This window comes from Notechis scutatus, chromosome 2 (genome assembly GCF_049901735.1).
Source record: "Notechis scutatus isolate UNSWTSFEM ecotype Mainland chromosome 2, rNotScu1.2, whole genome shotgun sequence".
NCBI classification, from domain to species: Eukaryota; Metazoa; Chordata; class Lepidosauria; order Squamata; family Elapidae; genus Notechis; species Notechis scutatus.
Window position 1 is genome coordinate 3,074,209 of NC_142010.1, and position 23,968 is coordinate 3,098,176.

Below are 23,968 nucleotides of genomic sequence, written 5' to 3' on the forward strand. Positions count from 1 at the left end.
TATATGTAACTCCACTGTGATGGCCAGGTCATGCCCTGGTTGCCATGAGATCATCTGGTGCTGCCCCCTGCTACGGAGAGATGGGACAATATTAGATTTCCACTTCCTGTGATTGGTAGACCTTGTTAGGTTCAATAGAAAAATGGGGCTTACTCCTGATGGTCTGCTCCACCAACCGATAGAGCCTTGGTCATTGCTTGGAATGAGAGGGCAACTGAGGCTTTAGATTGGATCGTGTCCATGTGACCTCATCTCCTGTGAATCTCATCACACTCTGGTTTATGGCGAAGTGTCATCTCCCTGAAGGCCAAAGGATTAACTCGACTGAACAGTGAGAGCCACTATAGTGGCCTAATAGTGAGAGCCACTATTTTTTTTTAAAAAAACAAGTTTTATTAATTTTTAAAACACACAAATTGTCATTATTCATTACATGTTTAAACCTTTTTTCATTGTCAATTTAACAAGTCAGATAAATTATAATTCTGTTTTAAACCATTTCCATACAACATACCAAAACCTCTTATTCAATTTCTCTTTACTTCTCTTTACTCTTATTCAATATCATTATTATTATTTCATCTGTTTCTTTCTGACTTAGTTACCATTATTCTCAATCTATATTTCTACAATTTTTAACTAATTCTCCCCCCAAAAAGACATATACACACAACACACAAAACATAAAAAAAATCTTTTTGGAAAGTAACTTGGACCCAGGTGTCTCTCTCTTCATGGACTTCAATTATATTCATGCTCATCTTACATATCATTACTTATTTTATTTACCATTCTAGGCCTTCTATATTAACTTCCCCACATATTTCACACTTCTTACTTCTATCTTAATTAATCATCTTAATTTGAATCATTATATTTATATCTTTTGTCCATTTTTTATCATCCCTTTGTCTCATTCCTTATAAAAAAAAGAAAATAAGTTTCTCCTGAAATCATTAATCAGAGTATGATGCCTTTCTATCTCCCCCTAAGTTAATCAAATTAATCTTTAAAATAATATCTAATACCCAATCCGATTTTGCTTGGTACATTCTATCTAACTAATACATCCAACATAATTAAGTACATAATTAGACAATAAATCCAAATATTAAAAAAAGATACTATAATAAAAATTTTATAACAACATCAATACCATAGTCTTATTAAACTCTTTAATTAAAACAATATTCTAAACCTCCCCTATTATTAGGTTTTAAAGCCAATCATTTTTAAACATTTTAACATTTTAATCTCTTATCAACTCTTAAATCATTACAATACTACCATCTCATCTTATGTACCTTGCAAAATCTTTTTTTTTTAAAAAAATTATACTTTATCCATTATCCAAAAAAAATTCTTTTTTTCATTTAATTTCAAAACATTGTAGCTTTTCTCCACCTTTTCCCTTTCTTTCTTCTCCCAACAAACCTTTCTACCCCCCCCTTCTTCTAGCCTCTGCCTTGCCAGCTTCCCTTCTCTGTCGTATTCCTTTTCCCTTTTGTTTACTATCATCATATTGGTTTTGCACCTTATTTTTCCCTTTCTTAAATGTTTTTTAGATCTTAAGTCCTTAAGTCCTTTAATTTTCTTCTTTTCTCTTCTTTTCTTTTATTTCTCTCTTCCTTCTTTCTGGATCAAGTTCTGAGATTCATTAAAAATGGCTCCTTTCTTTCTTTCTTGTTCCTCTGCTGTCTTCATCTGTTGTAATGTTTGTTGATAATTAATAAGCGCCATTTCTAAGAAAAGGAAAGCTTCTTCCACACCATCTTTACCATTTTTTTTTGCTTGTTCATATTCTTTTCTTAGTTCCTCAACAGAAAGAGCCATTATAAATCTTTTCTTTTCTTTTCCCCTTCTTTCTTCTTACAACAACCAGAATATTCAAAAGAAAATAAAAAAAAATAAAACAGTCCCAAAGTTATCAGTCAGTCCAAACCAAGGCAGAGTTCTCACTTTCTCCTTCTGGGGTAATATCAATCCAAGAGAAAGAAAGTCCAAATCTGTTTAAAATCTTATTGCAATATATTCTAGTCTTCAAATCCTTAAGGCATCTGCTCCAACAAAGTCTTAGCATACAAATGTTTTCTTTTTAATCCTCTCTCTTCCCACTCATCGCTTAAAACCAATTTTCACCTAAAAGAAATAGGTTTCTTAATATCCAGTTATTTATTCCGTAGGAAAAGAGGGAAAGCTATCCTTTCAGCACCTTCAAACAGCCGCTTTTTTCCTCTTCTGGCAGGTATTATTCAGAAAGTCATACTTTTCAGGAATTTTATTAGATATGTCTTAGAGTCCTAGGAGCCAAGAAAAACTTTCTCCTCTCAGTCACTTTCTCCACTTCCTCCTGCGCATTCTTACCCGGCTGCCAGCTTCTTTGTGGCGGCCATTACAGACCGCCGCTGCACCGTCCTGGGAAAAGGGAGTTCTGCCGGCCAGGGAGGGAGTCTGCAGCACCCCCAAACCCTTCTCCGGATCCCCCTACCTTCAGCTGCCCCTACAGGGCAGCCTAGCTCCGTACCCGGCTGGGTCGGAGCCCCAAAAACGGCTAGCGCGGCAGGGATCGCGCAGCTTCGCAAATCCCTGCCGCTCGCGAAGCCGACAAACCGGAAGCCGTGAGAGCCACTATTAAGGCCTAACCAGTGGTGATCAGGGTGGCCAATAAACAGGAGTTTTGCCACATTTATTTTATCTACGGTTAGCCACCCTTGGCCTTGTTTAGAGGGACTCAAGCCCTCCTGGAAAAGGAAGATGGCCTCCATGGAAGAATGAATTTGCAGAACATCCGTCAGTTGCCATTTAGACATCAGTGTTGGTACGGATCCAGTGGAGGTGCTTGGGACACAGTCTCCCCCTGTTACCTGAGAACAGTTTGAACCTGTTGGATCTGAGGAAGTGAACAAGGTCTTTAGGACAATGAGCTCAGCCACCTGCTCCTTAGATCCATGCTTAATACGGCTGCCTGGGAATATGGGATGGTTGGGTTCTAGCAGTATTTAATTCATCCTTGAAAGAGGGTGTGGTTCCATTGGAGGCTTTGGTCCACTCCCTTCTCAAGAAGCCATCACTGGATCCCTCTGTACTGGACAATTTTTATCTAACTTCTCTTCCTTCAGGGAGGTTATGGAGAAGTTGGTTGTACATCCCTTCAGCAAACCCTGGGTGAAGCTGATTATTTGGACTCCTTTCAGTCAGGGTTCAGACCTGAGCATGCAACAGAAATGGCATTGTTTGCACTTTTGGATGATCTCTGGCAGGAGCAGGTCAGCAGTAGTGCCTTTGCCCCTACCTCTCATCAGCCTTCGGTACCATGGTACCAGTCATGGTACCTTCTGGATCAGCTCCATTAATAGGGAGTGGACTGTGCAATATTGGGCTGGTTCTCTTCCTGTGTGGCTGGTACCAGTCAGTGTCAATTGCGAGTCCTGCCTGCAGCCTCTTTGTTATGTGGGTGCTGCAGATTTAAGTACTCTCTCCACTCCTGTTTAACATCTGCATGAAGCCTCTGGGTGAGATCACTTGTCACCCTGGGGTTGAGGTATCATTATGCTGATAATCCCCACCCAAATTGTACGTCTCTGTCTTGGCATATTGAGTGGTGTGATTGGTGTTTTGTCTCACTTGCTGGAGGCTCTGGGTGTCTGAATCTGGGACAACAGGCTTCCTCTGAACTCTGGCAAGACTAAGTGGCATTTGGTCTTTGTGGACCTGGAACTTTTATATCATCTTTGATACTAGATGGGCTGGCACTATCCCAGACAGACTAGTGCGCAATCTGGGGGTCCTTCTAGACTTGTGACTCCTGACAGGAGGGCCTTTGCACAAAGTTATGTTGTGCACCAATTTCACTCTTTCCTGGACCATGAGGTTCTGCTCACAGTCACTCAGTCCCTAGTCACCTCTAGGGTGTATTACTGTAATGCAGACTACATGTGTGGTTGCCATTGAAGACTCTTCAGGAGCTTCAAGTGGTGCAGAATGTGGCTGCACAGTTGTGTGCCTTTAGGACGGCACAAGTCACACCTATGTACTGTGAGCTGCATTGGCTGCCAATATGCTGCCAGGTGCAATTCAAGATGCTGGTTCTGAGCTTTAAAGCCCTACAAGTCCATGCTATTTGAAGGACCAGCGATCACATCTACCTGCCTCATCAGTCTTTTAATAGTTGTGATATTGTTTTAATTGTTGATTGTACACCGCCAAGTCATGTTCAATGAGATGGGCAATCCTATAAAGGTGTTTGATTATATTTCCTTCAAATGGATATGAAAAATGGGACGTCGTCATGATTAGCCTCAGTGTTGTATAAGGAAAATCCGTTGTATCCAATGCCAGTTCAAAGGAATACGGCAACCCTGAGCCATGTTGACTGATGGCGCCATTTCCCACCGATGTGAAGATCTGCATTTTAGAATGACTTAGGGAAACATTGGTGTCCTAAGCCAGTGTTAATTTGGCCTTAGCCTAAAGCTGGCTCTGCTTGTGTCAACTGGCTACTAAATTTAATAGCTGCTAATTGGTGGGGAAAGATAAAACCAACATGGCTGCATTTTCTTCCTCTTAGTCTCCTCCTTCCTGGTCCAACATAGGCACGTTTCGCGGGGAGCCAGGAGGAACCATCGTACTCAATGACCTTACAGCGCAATGTCAGATCGTTTGGGGCAAACAGCAAAGGGGAAGGATGGAAAAAAGTATTCGTCGCTCAACCTGTTTGATACGTACAAGGGCAAGTCCTTAGAGATCCAGAAACCCACAGGTAAAAATGGCCAGTGTTGTATCAGGCTGATTCTTCCCAGTTCCGTTCTTAAAGAAGGAGGCAGCTGCCATGATGAACTTGCTCTATCTCTGATGCTCTGATGGTACTCGCAGCGCCCTGAGCAGCTGTCCCTTATCGTAACCGGTTAACTGGGGATTTGACAAAAAGTCCGGTTGACAATTGGTGTGAATCGGGACAGTCAGTTGCTCAAAGATATCTCAGGGCAGCATTTAACCTTTGAAATCCTCTTTCCTGCAGTAACCCCCCGCCATGGCTTGCAGAGTCTCGGTAAGGTTGCCATTGCCCGACGCATGCCACCCCCTGCAAACCTGCCAAGCTTAAAAGCAGAGAACAAAGGCAATGACCCCAACGTCTCACTAGTGCCGAAAGACGGGACAGGATGGGCAAGCAAGCAGGAACAGCCAGACCCAAAGAGGTAGGTAGGGCAAGACGTGAAGCCATTTTATACATTGATTGGTTTGATTTGATTTGTCAATCGCTTACAAGATAATAGGTATAAGTATAAACATGAGTAAGAATACAGGAAATAGGTACGAATAAATGGGGACAATAGGACAGGGACGGTAGGCACAATGGTGCACTTATGCACGCCCCTTACAGACCTCTTAGGAATGGGGTGAGGTCAATAGTGGATAGTTTGAGGTTAAAGGAGTGGGGGTTTGAGGATGTAACAATAGAGTCAGGAAGTGCATTCCAGGCATTGACCCCTCTGTTGCTGAAGTCGTACTTTCTGCAATCGAGTTTGAAGCGGTTTACCGTATTTGCCGGCGTATAAGACGACTGGGCGTATAAGACGACCCCCCAACATTTCCACTCAAAATATAGAGTTTGTTATATACTCGCCGTATAAGACTACCCCCTCTTCCACACACCTTCCACTTTTGCACTTTTTTTTTTTGACGCACTTTTCTGCTTTGGACAATTTTGAAATGAGCTAATCCAATTTTGAACCAAGAATATGCAAATAGCTATGGAGTTTAGAAATGAGTTTTAAAAATATTTTTCATTGCTTACCATTAAGCGTAAAATATGTTGTAAATAAAATGAGAACACAGGAAACGTTCTCTTCTCAATACAGCTGATCTCTCTCTCTCTCTCTCTCACACACACACACACCAAAAACCCGGACACTGAAAAGGCTGCCAAGGAACAGTATATTCAATGCCTTCTCTTTAATCAAGAAACAAGGAATTCCTTAGAATCTTTTTTTTTCCCCAAGTGGCCCTCTTTAAAAAAAAAAAATGGAGGTAACACTTTCATTCAAAAGTCTTCCAGTATCTGGAGTCGCTCAGACATATTGAAGTGAGGCAGGAGAGTAAGTGAAATTTGAAATGATCCAGCTACCGTTTTCTTCCCCTCCCGCCCGAAGGCCATTATCTCCACGTCAAAGCGAAGGAGGGGAGGCAAAGAAGCCAAACACGCTAAAAAGGATCTCTTTATTTTCCTACACAAGGTCACACCTACTTTTCCGCATTCAAAGGACAACCTCTCCTCACCACCACCACACACACACACACACCCCAATACCCGCAAACAATGTTCTGGGCATTAATCACCATTGCTACATTAACCTGGTAAATTTATACCCTGCCTCCCCCAGTGTTGCTTTGACGGCAGGATTTCACACAGCGGGCGCTCGCTCGCTCTCTTCTCCGCTCTCCCACCGTTCGCACATGTTGGAAGCACCGTAAAACCTGATAACCCACCCGGGGCTCCCCATCCTTAACCTACAGCCGCCCGCATGCAAAACCTGCGTGCAAAAAGAAAAAAAGAAAAAGAAAAGTACGCCGCACGTGAGGATCTTCAAATCCTCTCCTCTCCACACCGTTAATGAAGGAAGAGGGGGAAAGGTTGCGCAGCGCGTGGCGAGTGACACCCGCCACACACACACACACACACACACACACACCGCCCCCCAGCCTCCCTCCCGGCTGCAACTCAAGCTCGAAGTGGGAGTCGGAGTCCTCCCGGCGTATAAGACGACCCCCCCACTTGGAGGCATGTTTTTCAGGGCAAAAAAGTCGTCTTATACGCCGGCAAATACGGTACATTGAGTTTGTATCTGTTGTGGCTCTTGTATTGTTGTGGTTGAAGCTGAAATAGTCATTGACTGGTAGGACATTGTATAATTGGGGCATCTGTGCGCATTTTGCCAAGCTTACACTGTTTTAACTTTTTTTTTAATTGCCTCTAGTACCGATGCCTCAACAACTCAGCCGCCGGAATCGCAGTCACCGCCGGCTACACAGACGTCTGCCTCAAACCAACCGAAACGACCCCCAACAGCCCCCGAGGTAAATTTGGGGCAAGAATGGGAGATTGGAAGTACTCAGCCAGGTTATCTTTTTTTTTCCCCCTGGACAGTTGTGTCTATCTAGTTGTAACCTACATCTGCCACCACCACCCGTCCAAAAAAAAGAAGAAAGAAAGAAAGAAATCTGGGATTTCTAGCTCTAGTCTGTGCTCTCTTACTAATTATTCCTCACTCCGTCCATGTTTGATGTATCAGCTGCCCCTCTTTTGGGTGGTCCACCATGCAACTACCCTTCCCTCCCTTTCCTGGGAAGACTTAGAATAACTTAATTGTCACTTTAAATGTACACTTTATCAGCATACATTAAAAATGAAATTTCGTTGCGGACAGCTCTCAAAGGGTCACCAGCTCCAATATATACTACACAACCATGACAAAAGAAATAAGTAAATAAATTATGCATATACCCACATATATGACACACAGAAACAACATAGTCTCGTCCGGATGTATGCATGTGCATGGCGAGAAAAACGAATCTTGGGAGTTTACCAGACGGATGGCATAAGGAACAAAGCTGTTACAGAATCTGGTGGTCCTGCTATAGAAATGCTTCGAAACCTCCTCCCAGAAACAGACCGTGAAGTAGGCCTGTGGGGTCTTTGAGCTCTTAGCGCTTACAAGCACTATCCTGAATAACAGGAAGCAAGTTTCTGATAACCTTCTCAGCTGTCCTTACCACACTCTCCGTATGGAGTCTGTACAGAAGCAGTTATGTCAGGTTGGGGGAGGGGAGACTTGGGCCAAGACTGGATTGAAAGCAGTTCCTGCAACATCTGCCTCCCTAAAGACTGAATATAAGTTTTGGCGGGGTGCACACCCGCATTCTACCTTTACACGGGCTCTCTTTGGGCTTCAACTCTCAGCCAATCCTTGGAGCCTATAGAAGATTTCCCTAAGTCTTTTTTTTTTATCCAAAAGCTAGCTCTCTGCTATAACTGACTGGAGAGGTAATGCAATGCAAAGAATGTACCAAATTGACCAGTTGAGGAACCTAACCTGGCAAAACAAGATTTCTCCAATATTTGTTGTCCTCTATGGCTTATGTGATCAGCTCCAAATTAATGCTATTCTCACTGTGGAGGCGGGGCAATTTCTGGAAGTAAATTATGTAAACTGGAAGCAAATGTTGATCCAACTGAATGACAGGCTGATCGAAACTATGATCATACCAGTTTAAACTAGCTTATTTTTGAACCATACGAATCCCAATAAGGATAACAAGTATGGCATAGCATAGTACGTTTACCAACACACACTTTGTGAATTGCAATATATGGCTCATGGCTTAGTTCATGAGTCACACTACTACATCAACTTCTATAAGCATTTTGAAAATAAATAAGGGTTTAGCTCTGTTTCAAAAAGACAGTCATGGAAAGAGCAAGTAGTAGGGATAGTGAGGGAAGTGCTGAAGTTCTTGATTTTAAACAGGTAACTAAAACTTAAGTATTCCAAACTGCATACTGAATTACAGAAAAGTGGGTTTTAATCCGTCCAGAACAATGGTAAGGGATAGTTCTGTGTGCAAAAGAAATCTCAAGACAAGTAAAGGGAGATTCTTTCAAGTAACTTTGGTTTCTGCTGACTATATGAACAAGTCCATGTAATTGCTTGGCAGTACAAGTAGTCCTCAGCTTGCAACAGTCCACTTAGTGACTGTTCACATTTACAGCAGCGCTGAAAAAAGTGACATGACCGTTTTTCACAATTACAACCTTTCCAGCATCTGTGTGGTCATGTGAGCAAAATTCAGGTGCTTGGCAGCTGGTTTTTATTTATGACGGTCGCAGTGTCCCGGGGTCATGTGATCCCCTTTTGTGACGTTCCGAGAAGCAAATTCAACGGGGCAGCCAGATTCATTTAACAAGCAGGTTATACTAGCTTACCGATTGCAGTGATTCACTTAACAACTGAGGCAAGAAAGGTCGTAAAATACGGCAGAATTCACTTCACAGGTGTCTCGTTTAACAACAGAAATTTTGGGCTCCATTGTCGTAAATCAAGGACTACCTGTAATACAAAAATGGTTGCCACTAATTCCCGGGAGGCTTTTTTTTTTTGTGAAGATGAACTTTTCCATGAAGAGAGATGTTTAATGTTTTGCTTTGAAAAGATGAGTGAAAAGGATGGCTAGAGAGCACATTTCAAATATCCAAAGATACCACACAGCAAAAGGCCCATACTGCTTTCTGTTGTGGATTAGCGTTAAGTTCATAACCCAAACAACGTTATTGTTGTGGTTATGCACACAATAAACAAAAGGTCGCCCCCTCAAAGCTGTTCAAACAAGCTGTATTATAACAGCTGCCCAAATGATCAGAAGCGCAGGCACCACCTCGGGGAAGGTATTTTCCAGAGCCTTTTACTCTCTCTTGATTCCTGAATCACCCACAGGGCATGTGCATAAGCCTCATATATGGACCTGGAAGCCTGTTGGAAACCAGTACAGAGAACTGCAGCCACACTCGGTGTGCATATCGCAAGCGTTGCCTGCCAAAAGAGGAGATGCACCATTCAGTCCCAAGTGTAGCTGCTGAGTCTGCTTCAGAGGCAGCCCCACCACGTAGAACACGTTGCAGTAATTTATACTGGAGGTGGCAGCAGTGTGGACAAATCATAGCACCCTGATTCATGTGTAGTATTGAGCAATAATGAGCCTGTTTTGCACCCTTATACCATCCAAAACATTTTAGCGCCTCGTTATATATAAATGCTTGCCTATGATTTGCCAGACAAAAGCTTCTGATCTTTGTGGGCCCCGAAGAATGAAGAAGTTGCTCATGAGCCTGAACCTTTTGTTAAAGGTGAACATAGTTTAGTGTCGTGTCTAAACAACATTCATGCCTATGAGTTTCTCAGCAACGATTGCAAGACGCAAGAATGATTGAGTAACAATTCCTGGACGCTTCTAACTTGCAGATGTTTTTTTTTAAGCCCGTCAATTTTACATGTAGCCATGATCTTAGGAAATTTATTAACTTGAAGGAACTAGTGTGAACTTCTAGATCCGCCTTTCCTAACCAATAAATCCTGAACTCTTGAAATCCCGTGTTTAGCTAGTGATACGGCAATTGATGTCCATCATTAAACTGACATTTTACCGAAAAATGGCCCGGGTACTGGGATCTCTAGTTACTTGCACTGTCGAGACCCCTGGATAATTAATTGGAAGCCCTCGGAATATTTTCGTTGTTGTTAATATTTCTCATCCTGTCTCCTCCTTTCAGAATCCCCCTACAGTAGCAAGCGGGGTAAAGTCTTGGGCACAGGCCAGCGTTACCCATGGAGCACAAGGAGATGGTAAGTTCCCCCCCCCCCCTTCAATTCATGCAAGTTAAAAACTCCCCCCATCTTTTTCTGCAAGATGGAGCCATCTTGCCAAGCGACTCCACGGTCTTTCTCTGATGTCAAGGTGGAAAGGGATCAAGCCTACTGTCGCGATTCTCTCGCGAGGAATTTCCGACCCTGCAGGCGGCTGGCGACCAGGACAAAGCTGGCAAAGAAAAGGACACTACCGATGCGTCGTATGGGCCCGGACCAAACCTCCGCCCCCAGAGTAAGTGACAGTGGCTTCTGAGGCATCTACCTCTGGGTAAATCATTCGAGAGGCTCTCTTCCCCATTCTCCCGCACTTACTTGCTTCCTCCGATAACTCTCTTGCAGACGCAACCAGCTGGCGGGATGGAGGTGGGCGGGGCACCGATGGGGAGCTGGTGCCTGAGGATGGACGGGCTGGTGTCAGCATGCAGCCCAGCATCCCGCCTCAATTCCCTCCCTATCGGGGGATGATGCCGCCATTTGTAAGTATATTGTGGAAGAAGATGAGCTTTTTTTTTTTTTTTTGCTTCATTAGAAAGCTTTTGGGGAGGGGGGGGAATTTCCCAGTAATGAATTTCTTCTCTACTCAATTGCAGATGTATCCCCCATATCTCCCGTTCCCACCTCCGTATGGGCCACAGGGGCCTTACCGCTACCCCACAGCAGAGGCACAGAGGTAAATCAAGAGATTTTGGGAGGGTTGTGAGTGAAGGGAATTGAATTAGGGGTTAATGAATGCGGCTTGAGGAGGATATCTGCTCTCTAGCAGAAGCAAAAGTGAAATGTTCAATATTTATTTATTTTTTGTAGTATAATATTATGGTCTAATAAAGAGACTCTGAAACTGTTTAGATCATTTGATTGTTATTTTAAATTTCCGGAATAGTTAAAGGCAGATGAAGATGATATTATTATAAAGTTTGTATCTTTTAAACAGAAGAAAGCTAAGATATGGTTGCTAATAAAGAAGTGAAAGGGATGCCCAGCTATTGAGATCCACAATAAAAAGGGCTATTTCAGAGGATACTGGCCCAGGGCCACTTATTCGATCTGTGGGCGCTTCGTTAAATGAGTTGCCCCTTTTGTGGGCTCATGTCAGCCATATAGTCCTAGAAAAATACTGGATTGAGTTAAGGAAACACACTTCTCTCATTTCTTAGTTTGCTCCTAGTATTCACATTCAGATAAAAGAATTAACACGGCTCATTAACCAACACTTAAATGGGTATCGCAGGTAAATTCTAAATCGGTAGAATTTACAGTTTTATTCAAAGTCTGGCTGCAATTGGTCTGGTGGCTCACGCACTAGAAATGAATGTGGGTTACCTCTCCACTACGTGGGCTGGAGAACATCTGAACTCAGATATTTTTGGATACCCATTGACTCCTGGATTTAAGATGCCTCTTGGTTAGCCAGTAGCATAAGTGGCGTTTAAACTCTCTTGCTGTTTCTTTCCTTCTCAGGTTCCAGCGGCTCCCTGGGCCTCGCCCCGCACAACCTCAGTTGCGCACCTCGGAACCTGTAAGCCGTCCTCCCGTCCTCAAGCAGGACGACCTGAAAGAATTTGATGAGCTGGACCAGGAAAATGATGATGGCTGGGCAGGTAAACTGGCGGGAAGGATCACATAATGGTTGCTGGGTTATGCAACCATTTCTTTCCAGCCCTCCAAGGGTGCTGGCCCTTCGATCTCCTTATCACTCCCTTCCTCTCTCACCAGGAGCCCACGAAGAAGTGGACTACACTGAAAAGCTAAAATTCAGTGATGAAGAAGACGGGAAAGAGTCCGATGAAGATATTACCGAAACCCGGTAGGAATTGGGCAGTGCGGTAACTGAGTGCATGGGATTTTTCCCATGAACTTGGCTCCTGGGTTAGGAGGAGATGTAGGAAAGAAGGTGGTTTTTAAAAAAAAAAAAAGTACCTCTGCTCAAATGTGACACTCTGGAAATGCAGCCCTCAGCTGTGCAAGAGCCAAGGAGAATCATTCCCAGGTGGCTGCATTTCAAGAGCACTTGAGTCAAAGCTCTTCTTATTGCTGATTACCCCAACTGCAAACGGAATAGCAGAATAACCAGAGCGGGAAGGGACCTTGGAGGTCAACTAGTCCAACCCCCCCTGCTCAAGCAGGAGACCCGATACAATTCCAGACAACTGGTTCTCCAGTCTCCTCTTAAAAAGCCTCCAGTGATGAAGCTCCCACAACTCCCAAAGGCGAGCTGTTTCACTGATTAAGTGTCCTCGCTGTCTGAAAATTTCTCCCTATACAGGTAGTCCTCAACTTATGACCACAATTGAGCCCAAAATTTATGTTGCTATGTGAGAAAGCCGTTAAGTGAGCTTTGCCCCAGTTTACGACTTTTCTTGCCACATTTGTTAAGTGAATCACTGCTGTTGCTATTAGTAACACAGTTGTTAAGTGAATCTGATTACCCCATTGACTTTGCTTGTCGGATCACATGACCCCAGAAGGCTGCAAACGTCATGAATATTGAGTCAGTTACCAAGCATCCAAATGCCAATCACATGACCATGAGGATGCTACAAAGGTCATCTGTGTGAAAAACAGTCATAAGTCCCTTTTTTTCAGTGCTGTTGTACCTTCAAACGGTCACTTAAGTGAGGACTATTTGTATCTAGGTTCCTTCTCTCCTTGATTAGTTTCCCCCCATTGGTTCTTGTCCTGCCCTCAGGTGCTTTGGAGAAGAGCTTGATTCCTTCTTTGAGGCATCCCTGAGATAATGGAAGACTGCTATCATCTCACCGCTGCTATTTTTTTTCATTAAAGTAGACAGACCGGTGTGCACACAATCTCCAAAGCTCTTGTTTTTACTCTTCCCTCTTATCTCTTTGCAGTAATGATGAAACTTCTGGTCCTGAAAGCCAGTCCTCAGGCACTGAGAGCAGAAAAGGGAGCTGGGTTCGGGGGGGGGGGGGCTTTTTGGCCGCCCCTTTTTCAAGGGAAATCCTGACAGACCCGTGTACACAGCCTGGTTTGTTTTTTTTTTTTTTTTTTTTTTGCAGGAATATGAAACTTGGTCCGAAAGCCCCAGGCACTGAGACGGCGGCCCCAAAGAGGAACAATCTCTTGTGAAAACAGCCTGGACTGAAAACACGCGGCCCCCAGAGGGCGCCAAAGACGTGCCGCCACCTTCCCCGGCCATCCGCCCGCCACCCCCGCCACCTCCTCCACCTCCAAACAGGGGCAACTGGGGGCAGCCCAACGATTTCCCGGTGAGTCTGTGGAGGGTTTGGCCATTGCCACTCTAGGGATTTAAGAGCATAAGAGCGGATCGGGCTTCTGCCTTAAACCGAAGGGTGTAAAGCGGGGTGTCAAACTCGAGCCCTGCAGGCCAGTTTACGTCACGCGCTGGCAATGCCGACGCCTGGTTTAACGAAGGTGGGGGGGGGAGAAATTCATGATACGTCACGTGACGACACTGTGACAACGCGAGTTTGATGCCCCTGGTGTAAAGTATGAGAAAATGACTAAGGAAAGGAAGCTATACAGAGTCCTCGACTTACAGCTGTAACTGAGCCTAGAATTGTGGTTGTAAGTCATGCCTTTATTAAGTGGGTTATCGCATGACCACACCCAATTTTAGTCCTTCTTGCTCATTAAGTGAACACCACAATTGTAAAGTGAACCCATAGTCTACAATGGACTTTTTTTTTTTCCTCTGAGACCTGGAAATAAACGCCAGTTTCCAGCAAAAAACGTAAATTGCAGTCTGATGACCACAGGAAGCTGCAAAGGGCAGTATCCGTTGTCAGATTTCCGAGTGCCCAAAATGCAGTCATGTGACCGGGGTGGGTGGGGCAGCCATCATAAATTCGAATCCAGGTTTTGAGGGATGCACCCTAAGTTCAGTCACTAAGCAACCTGTGATATGTTGAGGAGTACCTGTAGTTTATTGCTGTTTTATTGTGCAAAAAAGGGCTGCTTTCCCGTAAACAGAATGGTGAGGGGCTTAAGTGACTTGCATGTGAAAACCTCCCACCTTTGAATTCCCACTGCAGTGCTTTAATCAGGAAAAGATCCCTTCTGCTCCCTCAAAATGCCATTTCATTGAGGGAGCCACTTTGAGCCAAGCCCGTTCCTTCCCTCCAGGACCGCTCACTGCGGCCACTTCCTCCTGAGGATGAGGATGAAGCTTGGCGCCAGCGCCGAAAGCAATCCTCGTCGGAGATTTCTGCTGCGGTGGAGCGGGCCCGACGTCGGAGGGAGGAGGAGGAACGGCGCATGCAAGAGGAACGGCGAGCCGCCTGCGCCGAGAAGCTCAAGCGACTGGACGAGAAATTTGGCGCCCCCGATAAGCGCCTGAAGCCGGAACCTCCCAAAGAGCCCCCTGCTGCTCCTCCCCCTCCCACCCCAGTGCCCCCCAATCCATTGGCTGCCCCAGGCTCCCCAGAAGAAAAAAAAGAGGAGCTGGTTTTGGCTAACAAACCTCCCAACGCGGCTGCCAGTGTCAGTGGCGGCAGTGTCAGCGGCAACAGCAGCAATGGGAGCAGTTTGGACTCAACCACCCTCGGTAAGTTTTTCTTCATATTAGCATTAGAAAAGTATATCTGAGAGACTAGCCAAAAGTCAGTGAAACTATAACGTTATTCAAATGCAAAAAAGGGATAACATGGTTTGGGAATTTCAACTCTTTTCTCTTATTACTGTTAACAATTTTTATTAATTTTATATCTTTACATAATAATACATACATTCATTATTATTGGTTTTTTTTTCCTGTTAACCACTTTGTTATTAATACAGTTTATAGACGATAGGCTAACAATTTATAAGTATTCAGTAGCTTAACAGTTTAGAAGTATTTTTGACCTGTTTAACAAGGGCTGGGAAACCAACATTGCTCTATTATATTAATCAGCTTTCGACTAGGGAGGATGTTATATGTACATAATGCCTTTTAAAGGCATTTTTTTTGGTGTTAATGTTTTTTATGTGTGTGTGATTTTTTTCTTTTTAAAAATGACCTTGGCATTTTGTATTTTAACCTATATCTTTACATAATACATTCATTATTACTGTTCTTTTTCAAATGGGAAACTTAGTTCAACAGTCCTGGTTTGAATCAGTAGAAATAACATTTGGAATATTTGAATTGATTTAAGTTTCAGATTAAGTAAAATCCAGGCAGGGTGAGTAGAGCAAGGCTGGTGCCTGTCATCTATGCTCTCTCTTTCCACCTCAAGAGCCCCTCCCCTAATGATCTAGCCACTGACCATTCTCCATCCTCCAGTCTTTCCTTCAACCCCTTCGCTGCCCCTGATATTGCAGTACAGCAGCATATCTCATTGCCTCCCTGACCCCCATCTTCCCAGCAGCTCCCGTTCTCTCCCTCTTGCAGGAGATCATTGGCTAAGTTGGAGAACCCATTCACTGTTAATTTCCATAAGCAAGAGGGCTCAACAGGCCTTGGCCCACATCAGCTGAAAGCATGTTCCAGAATAGCTGTATCTACAAACTGGCATCTTTAGACTACATTCTCCACCATTCCCAGCTAACAGGACTATGCTTTTGTTTTTTAAATGCCCATAGAGTTTTTGGGTTAGACTACTGTAGAAGAGGCCCTCAGAATCTTTTGCAATTCTTTGGAGCTGCTAGTTAGTCAAGGACATAACAGAAGGCATTATCAATCAATCTTTTTATGTTGTTTGCTCAGAAATGGAGAAAAGAAATAGGAAAGGTCTCTCAGATTTTGATTGTAAGTACATTACTGACTTGAGGAGAAGGGTCTGTTTTTTTCTTCCTGATGCTCTCATTTTCTGCATATGAATTCTCCCCAAATAAAAAAAAACCTCCAAAAGCCAATTTATGACCTATTTCTGGCCGCGCTGGGCAGTTGCAATCTGAGGGAACAGGATTACATTTTACTTAATTTGGAAACTCACAAGCTATCCTGCACCACAAGGTATTGAATTAAAAATATAACATCAAATGGTCACTTTGCAAACCTCTGGATAATGATCAAGAAAGATTTAAATGAAAAGCAATGCAGGACTAAGAGAGTTCATCTTAACGTCAATACAGGGAGGGAAATCTTATTTGTTTTTTAACAAGTGAGAAAGGTATGTTGAAAAGTTCCTTCTTGGTAGATGTTGAGACGTCAGAGCCTAAGCGCAGAGAGAAAGATACATTCAGAAAGATGAGCTTTTAAGGATCTTATAGATCAGTGGCAGTGGTTGGAAACATGTGGAAGAGGCCTTCATCCTGCAATGGATAGACGATGATGCGTCAATGATGAACCTTTTGAGCTCAGCGGTCAAAGATTCAGAACATGCTTGAGTCTTGCTGGTGTGTCATACCCCCCTCAACCTACACCCTGATAAAAGAGAAACAATCCATAACAGAATAGCAATCAGAATTAAATTATTTAAATTTATTAAATACATTTTTACATAATTATAAATATTTTTCAAAGGCATCACAAAACCAGAGAATGCTCTTGAGTGATTTAGTAACTCCAGAAGGAGGAGGAGGAAAGCATACTCCATTCATAAGTACTTTTTGGAAGCTCCACACAAGAGCATGACTCGGCATTACTTCCAGAGGGTCCAGAGGCTTGGCGCGTCCCCCAAAATGACTGGTTGTGTCGCCTATGATGTGTGTCGTAGGTTCACCATCACTGGTTATAGATGGGACTTACATGGGACTCTGCCACTCATTTCCTCTCTTTCCTGTTCTATCTCGTTCCACAGTCGCTGAACCCCCTCTGCCTCCGCCCCCTCCTCCCAAGGAAGTTCCAGAAGTGCGGGAAGAGCCACCAGCCTTACCTGGACCCGTCCTTCCAGCGGTGCCCATCTCTGCCAAGGTGGAGCCCAAGGGAGAAATGGTTCTCCCAACTCGCCAGCCAATTCCGGCTCAGACCCTTGGCTATTCCAAATATCAGAAGTCCTTACCACCTCGATTCCAGCGGCAACAGCAGGTAAAGTATGAGGTGTCTGAGAAGAAACAGCCCAGTAGACCTCGTTTAGGTCGAGGTCTGATTAAGGATTTGGTACCTGCTGATGTCCCCACAGCTGCTGAAGCAACATATCTAGCAGTTGCTTGTGCAAGCAAGAACTGCGTCAGACCTGTTCCAGCTTAGGCATTTAGGAAAGAAAGACCCTCGACTCCATTTGTAGTGAAAGGTGTAACTTTTACCTAAGCGGTTACAGCGTAGCAAAGCCAGATCTGAGGAATTCCCACACAAACACAGTCATTTCTCCTCCTCCCAAGCCCACCTCCCCTTGGTCTTCTCAGTGGTGGCCCATAAGGTTCAAATTAGGTGTTTTTCACATTTTGGCATTCCTCTTTGTGGGCTTATGGGCTTTCTTTCTTTCCCAGGCTGGTGTCCTTGGATCTCTCAACCGTTGTCTCTGGTTGGCACGTCTGGTTCCTATCATTCCCCCCCTGCCTATATCTTCCCATTCCTTCCTCCCCACAGTATATGGCAGGCTGCCATCAAACTGAAGCGAAGCTGGGCTGAAGCGGTTTGTTGGCAGTTCTGACAGGCTCTGGTTAGGAGCAGTTGTTTGAATTTGCTGTGTAGTAAAAGATGCTCTCATTACCCTCCCAGGAGCAATTGCTGAAACAGCAGCAGCAGTGGCAGCAACAGCAGCAACAGCAACAAAGCCAGGTCCAGCCTCCATTGTCTTCCTCTACCCAGCAACAGGCAGCAGGTGTTCCTCTGGCCCCTCTGGGCCCCTCGGGCAACGTTCATCCTCAGGCGGGGCCCCCTGGACAGCAGCAGCCCTCGGCACCCCCTCAGGCACAGCAGGCTCCACCCAAAGGCATCTACCCAGGCTCTATTGGGCGGCCTCCGCCAATGCCTCAGATAAACTTTGATCCTCGCTGGATGATGATCCCGCCTTACATGGACCCACGCATGATGCAGGGCCGGCCCCCTATGGATTTTTATCCTCCTGGTGTACACCCCTCCGGTATGTATCGTTGAAACCAATCTTGATTTGTGGGCCAGCTGAATCCGACGAAAGATGGATTTAAACGGGGGCACAAGTGGGCAAAGCCCAGAAAGATTGGAGACCGCTGGTTTAGAAGACTGCACGGGGAATTAGATCTGTACACATGCTACCCTTTCTCTCCCATCAGGTCTTCTACCCCGTGAGCGATCAGACAGCGGAGGCTCCAACTCAGAGCAGTTTGACCGCCATCCTCCCATCCTTCGAGAGCGTGGCACCCCACCTGTTGATCCCAAGCTAGCCTGGCCTGGAGATGTCTTCACCAATGCCCCCTCTAGTGTTGACTCACGGCCTCCAACAGTATCTCTTCGGCAGCAGGAGGAAGAGGAGAAAGGCTTAAGGTAAGGAACCTTTAGAACAGGTCTATCAAACTTGGCGGCCAGTGGGATGGATATGTCACGTGCTGCCCACGCCCAGTTTAGCAAAGGGGAGGAAGTCATGATACATCACGTGAGAACACGAGTTTGACACCCTAGCTTTAGAAGATTTTTGGGCTGCTTGGATTCAGGAATGAGGAAATGGATAAACTAAGAATCCTGTCTTGTGCAGTAACTTAATGTTTTTGTTATTGGAATCACATCAGGAAACATGATTCTTTGGACTGATGAGGGAAATTTACGCTTGTATGCCTCATCCCCAAAGACATCACTTTTTGTATCTCAGTTGCGCTTCCTTATGCCTCTTGCATGAAACTGGAGAGTTGGTGAGAAGACAAGAGGACGGCAGTTGTCACAGTTTAGGGCTGCCTTTTTTATTTTTTAATTTGTCAAATGAAAATTACAAATTTGACCAAACAAAATAAGAAAATCAAAACTTTTGACAGGATGATAGGCATGCCAGTGCACTTATGTGTGTTCCCTTAGGGATCTTTTAAAAATGGAGTGAGATCCACAGAAGTTAAGCTAAAATTGAAACTCTAAAAAGTTAATGGCTGGGCAATTGGCTGAGGCAAGACATTCTAGGCTTTGACAATTCTGTTACAAAAATTGAATTTTTTTACAATTGAGTTTAGAACAGCTTATCGTGTACTACTGAATACTACTTTTATTACAGAAATCAACCACTTGTTGACTTCCGTAATAAAACATACACTTGATGTCTTTTTTCAGGAGCGAGACACCACCTGTTCGCCTCCGTGATGCTGTCACCCCTCAGCCATACATGGGGAACTACCAGGGTTTCTCAGAAAACGGCAACCCTGCACCATTGCACCGTTTCCCAATGGATGAGCCCCCACGGCCAGGAGGGCCCTGGCAAGCTAGCATGCCTCTGGCAGCACCAGCGGAAGTGAACAGAAATGGACGACCAGAGCCCCAAATCCAAACATCTCGCAAAAGTGAAGAGGAACCACAGTTGCTCCATCGTGACCTCCCGGAAGAGGTCAAATCAGTGGAGCCTCTGGTCATTCGTCCAGTAGTAGCTAAAAAGCCTCCCTCTGAACAGCCCAAAGAGGAAATCCCAGTTAAAGAGGAGATAATACGGCGGGTGGAAAAGCCACCGCGGCAGCAGCATGAATTCCATAAGCAGCCACGGCGTGAGTCCAAAACTGAGACACGTTGGGGTCCTCGTCCTGGCAGTAGCCGTAAAATTGAAGACCTTTCTGGAGACAAGATTCCACGCCGAGCTGGACCCATTAAGAAACCTCCGCCCCCTAAGGAGATAAAAGATGAAGCTGACGATGTGCGTGCTGGAGGAAAGGCCAAGGAGAGTGGAGAGGCAGTGAGTAGTAAGCCCGAACTACCGAAAGAGCCTCCAAAACCAGGCAAGGAAAACAAATCCAAGCCAGTGGTCAATGGTGGAACAGTAATGCCACCCAAAGAGCAGCAGCAGCAGCATCAACAGCATCAACAAGGCAACCTGTCGCCAAGCCGCCGGCGGCGAGAAGGCCCTTACGAGCGTGGGGGCTATGCTGGCCGTGGCCGGGCAAGGGGGCGAGGAGAGTATTTTGCCCGAGGACGGGGCTTCCGAGGTGCTTACAGTGGCCGTGGCCGAGGCGGCCGGGGAAGAAGCCGAGAGTTCCGTAGCTACCGGGAGCCTTTCTACCGGCTTGATGATGGGCCTGGTAAAACTACGGGGCCTGGCTCCAATTTCCGTCCTCGCAACACCAGCGAGACACGGAGTGAAGGCTCCGAGTACGAAGAGATCCCGAAACGGCGACGTCAGCGGGGGTCTGAGACAGGAAGCGAGACCCATGAGAGTGCCAGTGACGTGGCCCACTCGGACAAGGAGATGACCAAAGAGCCAGCCCCTAGCCAGCGCAACCGAGGCCCACCAATGACTCATACAGGAGCACCCCCTTCCCAGCACCCTGGCTTGCCTCGATTTGCTGACAAGATGCCCCCACGCCTCTCGGATCCAGGAGCCCGTAGTGGCCGTGTCTTCACTCCCAGGGGCGTACCCTCCCGTCGTGGCCGAGGAGGTGGCCGTGCTCCCCCTGGCGGGTGGAGCCCTCCATCTAAGCCCCAACCCAATAAGAAACCCGAAAAGCAACAAGAAGCGGTCCTGGAATCTTCAGTGAAGGAAAAGGCGCCGCCGGGACCTCCCCCCGTGGCCCCAGAGGATACCGGTGGTTTTCAAGGCCCCCCTAAGCAGCCTCCCCTTGGCCCCAACTCTGATCGTGGCTTTGACCGACCACCTCGGCGACGGCGCCATGGTCGTTCTCAGCAACAGGACAAGCCACCTCGATTCCGGAGGCTGAAACAGGAGCGGGAGAACGCCGCCCGACTCAACGGCGAACAGAGGGTGGTGGGCCAGCCTTTCTCCCCGGCACCTTCTGTTCCCGTCCCAGAGGAATCCACTGCCCGTAGAGTGGCTGGCACAAAGTCTCCGGATTTGTCCAACCAGAACTCTGACCAGGCAAATGAGGAGTGGGAGACGGCTTCGGAGAGCAGTGACTTCACAGAGCGCCGCGGCGGTGGGGAGAAAGAGCCGGCGCCAGGCGGACCTCCCCCCACTGCCTTCCTGAAAGGGGGTTGCTCCGGCGTGCCTTCCGTCGGGGGACGTCCCTCTAACAACGAGCTCAGTTTAGCCCAGAAGAAAGAAATGTCCAAACGCAGCTTCTCCAGCCAACGGCCTGGCATGGACCGACAGAACCGGCGCTCCAACCCTGGCTCGGGGGGAGGAGGCAAAGCTGGCCGTGGAGGGAGCAGCGGCGGTCGCAGCGGAGGGGATAAAAGAAGCTGGCCCTCTCCCAAGAATCGCAGGCAAGTCCTGGGGGTGTAACCTTTGGGAAGGGTGGGTGGGTGGGAGGTGAAGCGGAGGAGAGGAGAAGTCAAAGCAAAAAGCAGGGGACTCAAGGCAAGTGGCATGACTTTTATGATTTGAAGTGTTCTGGTTGACTTGAGCTAGCCTAGCCTCCGCCACCATTTCCAACCAAGGTGCTGTTCTAAGTTCTGTTTGGTTACGTTTCCCCTTATGTTGATACCTCAGTATTCATCGTTAATTGGTTCCAGGAGTGAGTACCAAAAACAATGAGTACCAAACAATAATGTGGCCAGTCACACGGCATCCGACACCAACCAGTTCTAGCTTGTGTGTTGAGTATCAAACAAATAAGTGAGTATTGGGAACAAAAATTTTTTGCGTCAGAATGCCTCGCGTACCAAATTGGATGAGTTGCAAAGCAGTTGAGTACCAAGGTACCACTGTATTTCCAGCCAGCCTGATTGTCCTGATCGGGAATGATGGGAGTTGCAGTCTAACCTTACCTGGTTATCAGAAAAGGGCTATTGGCAGAGAGAGTAGTGGGTCTCAAATAAGCGGCAGTTGCCATTTTTGTTTATACTTTCTGCACTAGTTTTATCTTTCAAATGTTACATTGTGCAGAAGGATAAAACCTAACTTGTAACAAATACTCCTGCAAAGCAATTTTAAAAGCAACAAGATTACCAAGCTTCAAATATGTGGGAAAAGCACCTCCTTCTGTTAGGAGCAAAACCAAAGAGTGTTCAGAGGGTGTTCACTCTCTTGATATTCCACCTGTCTCCCCTGGTCCTGTCTTCCCATAGTAAATATAAGTGTATTCTTTGGTAGACAGCCTTACCTGCTGTGCCTGGTGGCTGAAATACCACATACTAATTCATGTCCAGTTCAAGTAGCCACGGTGGAAAGGCTCAGCTCCGTTTAGGAACGCTTTTACGGAGCCTGTTCCTCAATCCCTTTCCATCTTGGTTAAATTCCAGTGTAACTATATACAATACACACACACACACACACACACACAAAACCACACACACAAAAATACCACTCAGGCATCATCACAAAATCTCCAGAACCATAAAGCCTACAAACTTGAAATTTGCCACCTATATTCCTCTTGGCTTCTAGGTGCTCACTAAGAAAGGATTTTTCAAAATGACCATCAGAGCATTTAAAGTATTTCCTATATTATTATTAACAGGCTCTGATGCTAAGGGGTTCTACTCCCCCTCCCCACCTGAAAAGAAATCTGTTCCAAATGCAAAGCACAAGCAGAGGAAAAGAGTTTCAGTTTCAGTTTCAGTTTTAATTTCACTGCACCAAGCAGCTTTAGTACAGAACAGTTGAGCTAAGCCACGCCCAGGCTCCTTGCTGTCTCCTTGCTCACACAGCAAATACTGATTCAGTTTCCGAACAGCCCTCAGCTCTCACACACTGACAGGACACTAGCCAGATGAATACCAATGGATGCTGGTAGGCAGAGGCAGATTTTTTTTTTTTTTTGCCTTATTTTCCTCCCCCAAAACTAAGCCACATACTTTTGTAGCGAAGCACAGGTATCCCACTGGTCTTCATGACAAAAGCTTATTTAACCAGGTAATCCTCATCAGTGCCTTCAACACAAGCACCAAAAATTCTGCTTGAATGTCCCCCCACCCCTTCTGAGGCTCCCCACTCCCCACTTTTTTCAAGGAATTTGTCATAAAAAATCCTTAGCTGTTTGCCAGTGTGTCACTCTATTTTTGGTGTCAATAAAATCCTTTGGCTGACAGGCTGGATCAAGAACAAGTCCCTCCCTTTCTTGAGTCAAGACCCACGGAGTCAGAAATGAGAAGCTGGCTTCATCCATCACAGGCCTAGAAAGAAAAACCTTTGGCCCAGGGGTGGGATTCAATCTTTTTAACAACTGGTTCTGTGGGCGTGGCTTAGTTGGTGGCCATGGCTTGGTGGTCATGTGACTGGGTGGACGTGGCTTGGTGGTCATGTTATTGGCTGGGTGTGGCCAACTCAGTGTCACTCACATTGAGGCATGCATCTCCTCTCCTGGCTTCTCATGACTGTGGGGATGCTGCAACAGTTGTAAGTGTGAAAAATGGTCGTAAGTCACTTTTTTCAGTGCCATTGTGACTTTGAATGGTCACTCCACACAAGCAAAGTACCAGCAAAGGAGGGGGGAAAAAAACCTCCGGAGAAGTTCCTGAGACAGGAAGTCTAGTCCTGCCAAGAACGTAATAAGGGTTAAGGGAGAGGCAGTTTCTGTAAGCAACACCAGAATGTTTCCTTCCTGCCTTCCTTACAGGATTAGGCCAGTGATTTCTTCTAACAACCGGTTCTCCGAACTGCTTAGAATGTTAACAACCGGTTCTAGCAAATAGGTGCGAA

At 45.7% G+C, this 23,968-nt stretch overlaps 1 protein-coding gene across 1 annotated transcript in view; it reads left to right on the top strand.

The window, feature by feature from the left end:
- Window positions 1–23,968, top strand: part of PRRC2A (proline rich coiled-coil 2A) — a 51,715-nt gene that overhangs the window by 15,733 nt on the left and 12,014 nt on the right. Inside the window, exons 2-17 of the mRNA XM_087954259.1 lie at window positions 4,593–4,759; window positions 5,018–5,195; window positions 6,975–7,074; window positions 10,325–10,397; window positions 10,510–10,653; window positions 10,761–10,897; window positions 11,012–11,091; window positions 11,880–12,019; window positions 12,135–12,225; window positions 13,271–13,329; window positions 13,476–13,648; window positions 14,526–14,946; window positions 17,126–17,352; window positions 17,986–18,349; window positions 18,519–18,729; window positions 19,498–21,591. Coding sequence (XP_087810385.1) covers window positions 4,648–4,759; window positions 5,018–5,195; window positions 6,975–7,074; window positions 10,325–10,397; window positions 10,510–10,653; window positions 10,761–10,897; window positions 11,012–11,091; window positions 11,880–12,019; window positions 12,135–12,225; window positions 13,271–13,329; window positions 13,476–13,648; window positions 14,526–14,946; window positions 17,126–17,352; window positions 17,986–18,349; window positions 18,519–18,729; window positions 19,498–21,591 — 4,604 coding nt within the window. The 5' untranslated portion in view covers window positions 4,593–4,647. The remainder of the gene's footprint in view (window positions 1–4,592; window positions 4,760–5,017; window positions 5,196–6,974; window positions 7,075–10,324; window positions 10,398–10,509; window positions 10,654–10,760; window positions 10,898–11,011; window positions 11,092–11,879; window positions 12,020–12,134; window positions 12,226–13,270; window positions 13,330–13,475; window positions 13,649–14,525; window positions 14,947–17,125; window positions 17,353–17,985; window positions 18,350–18,518; window positions 18,730–19,497; window positions 21,592–23,968) is intronic.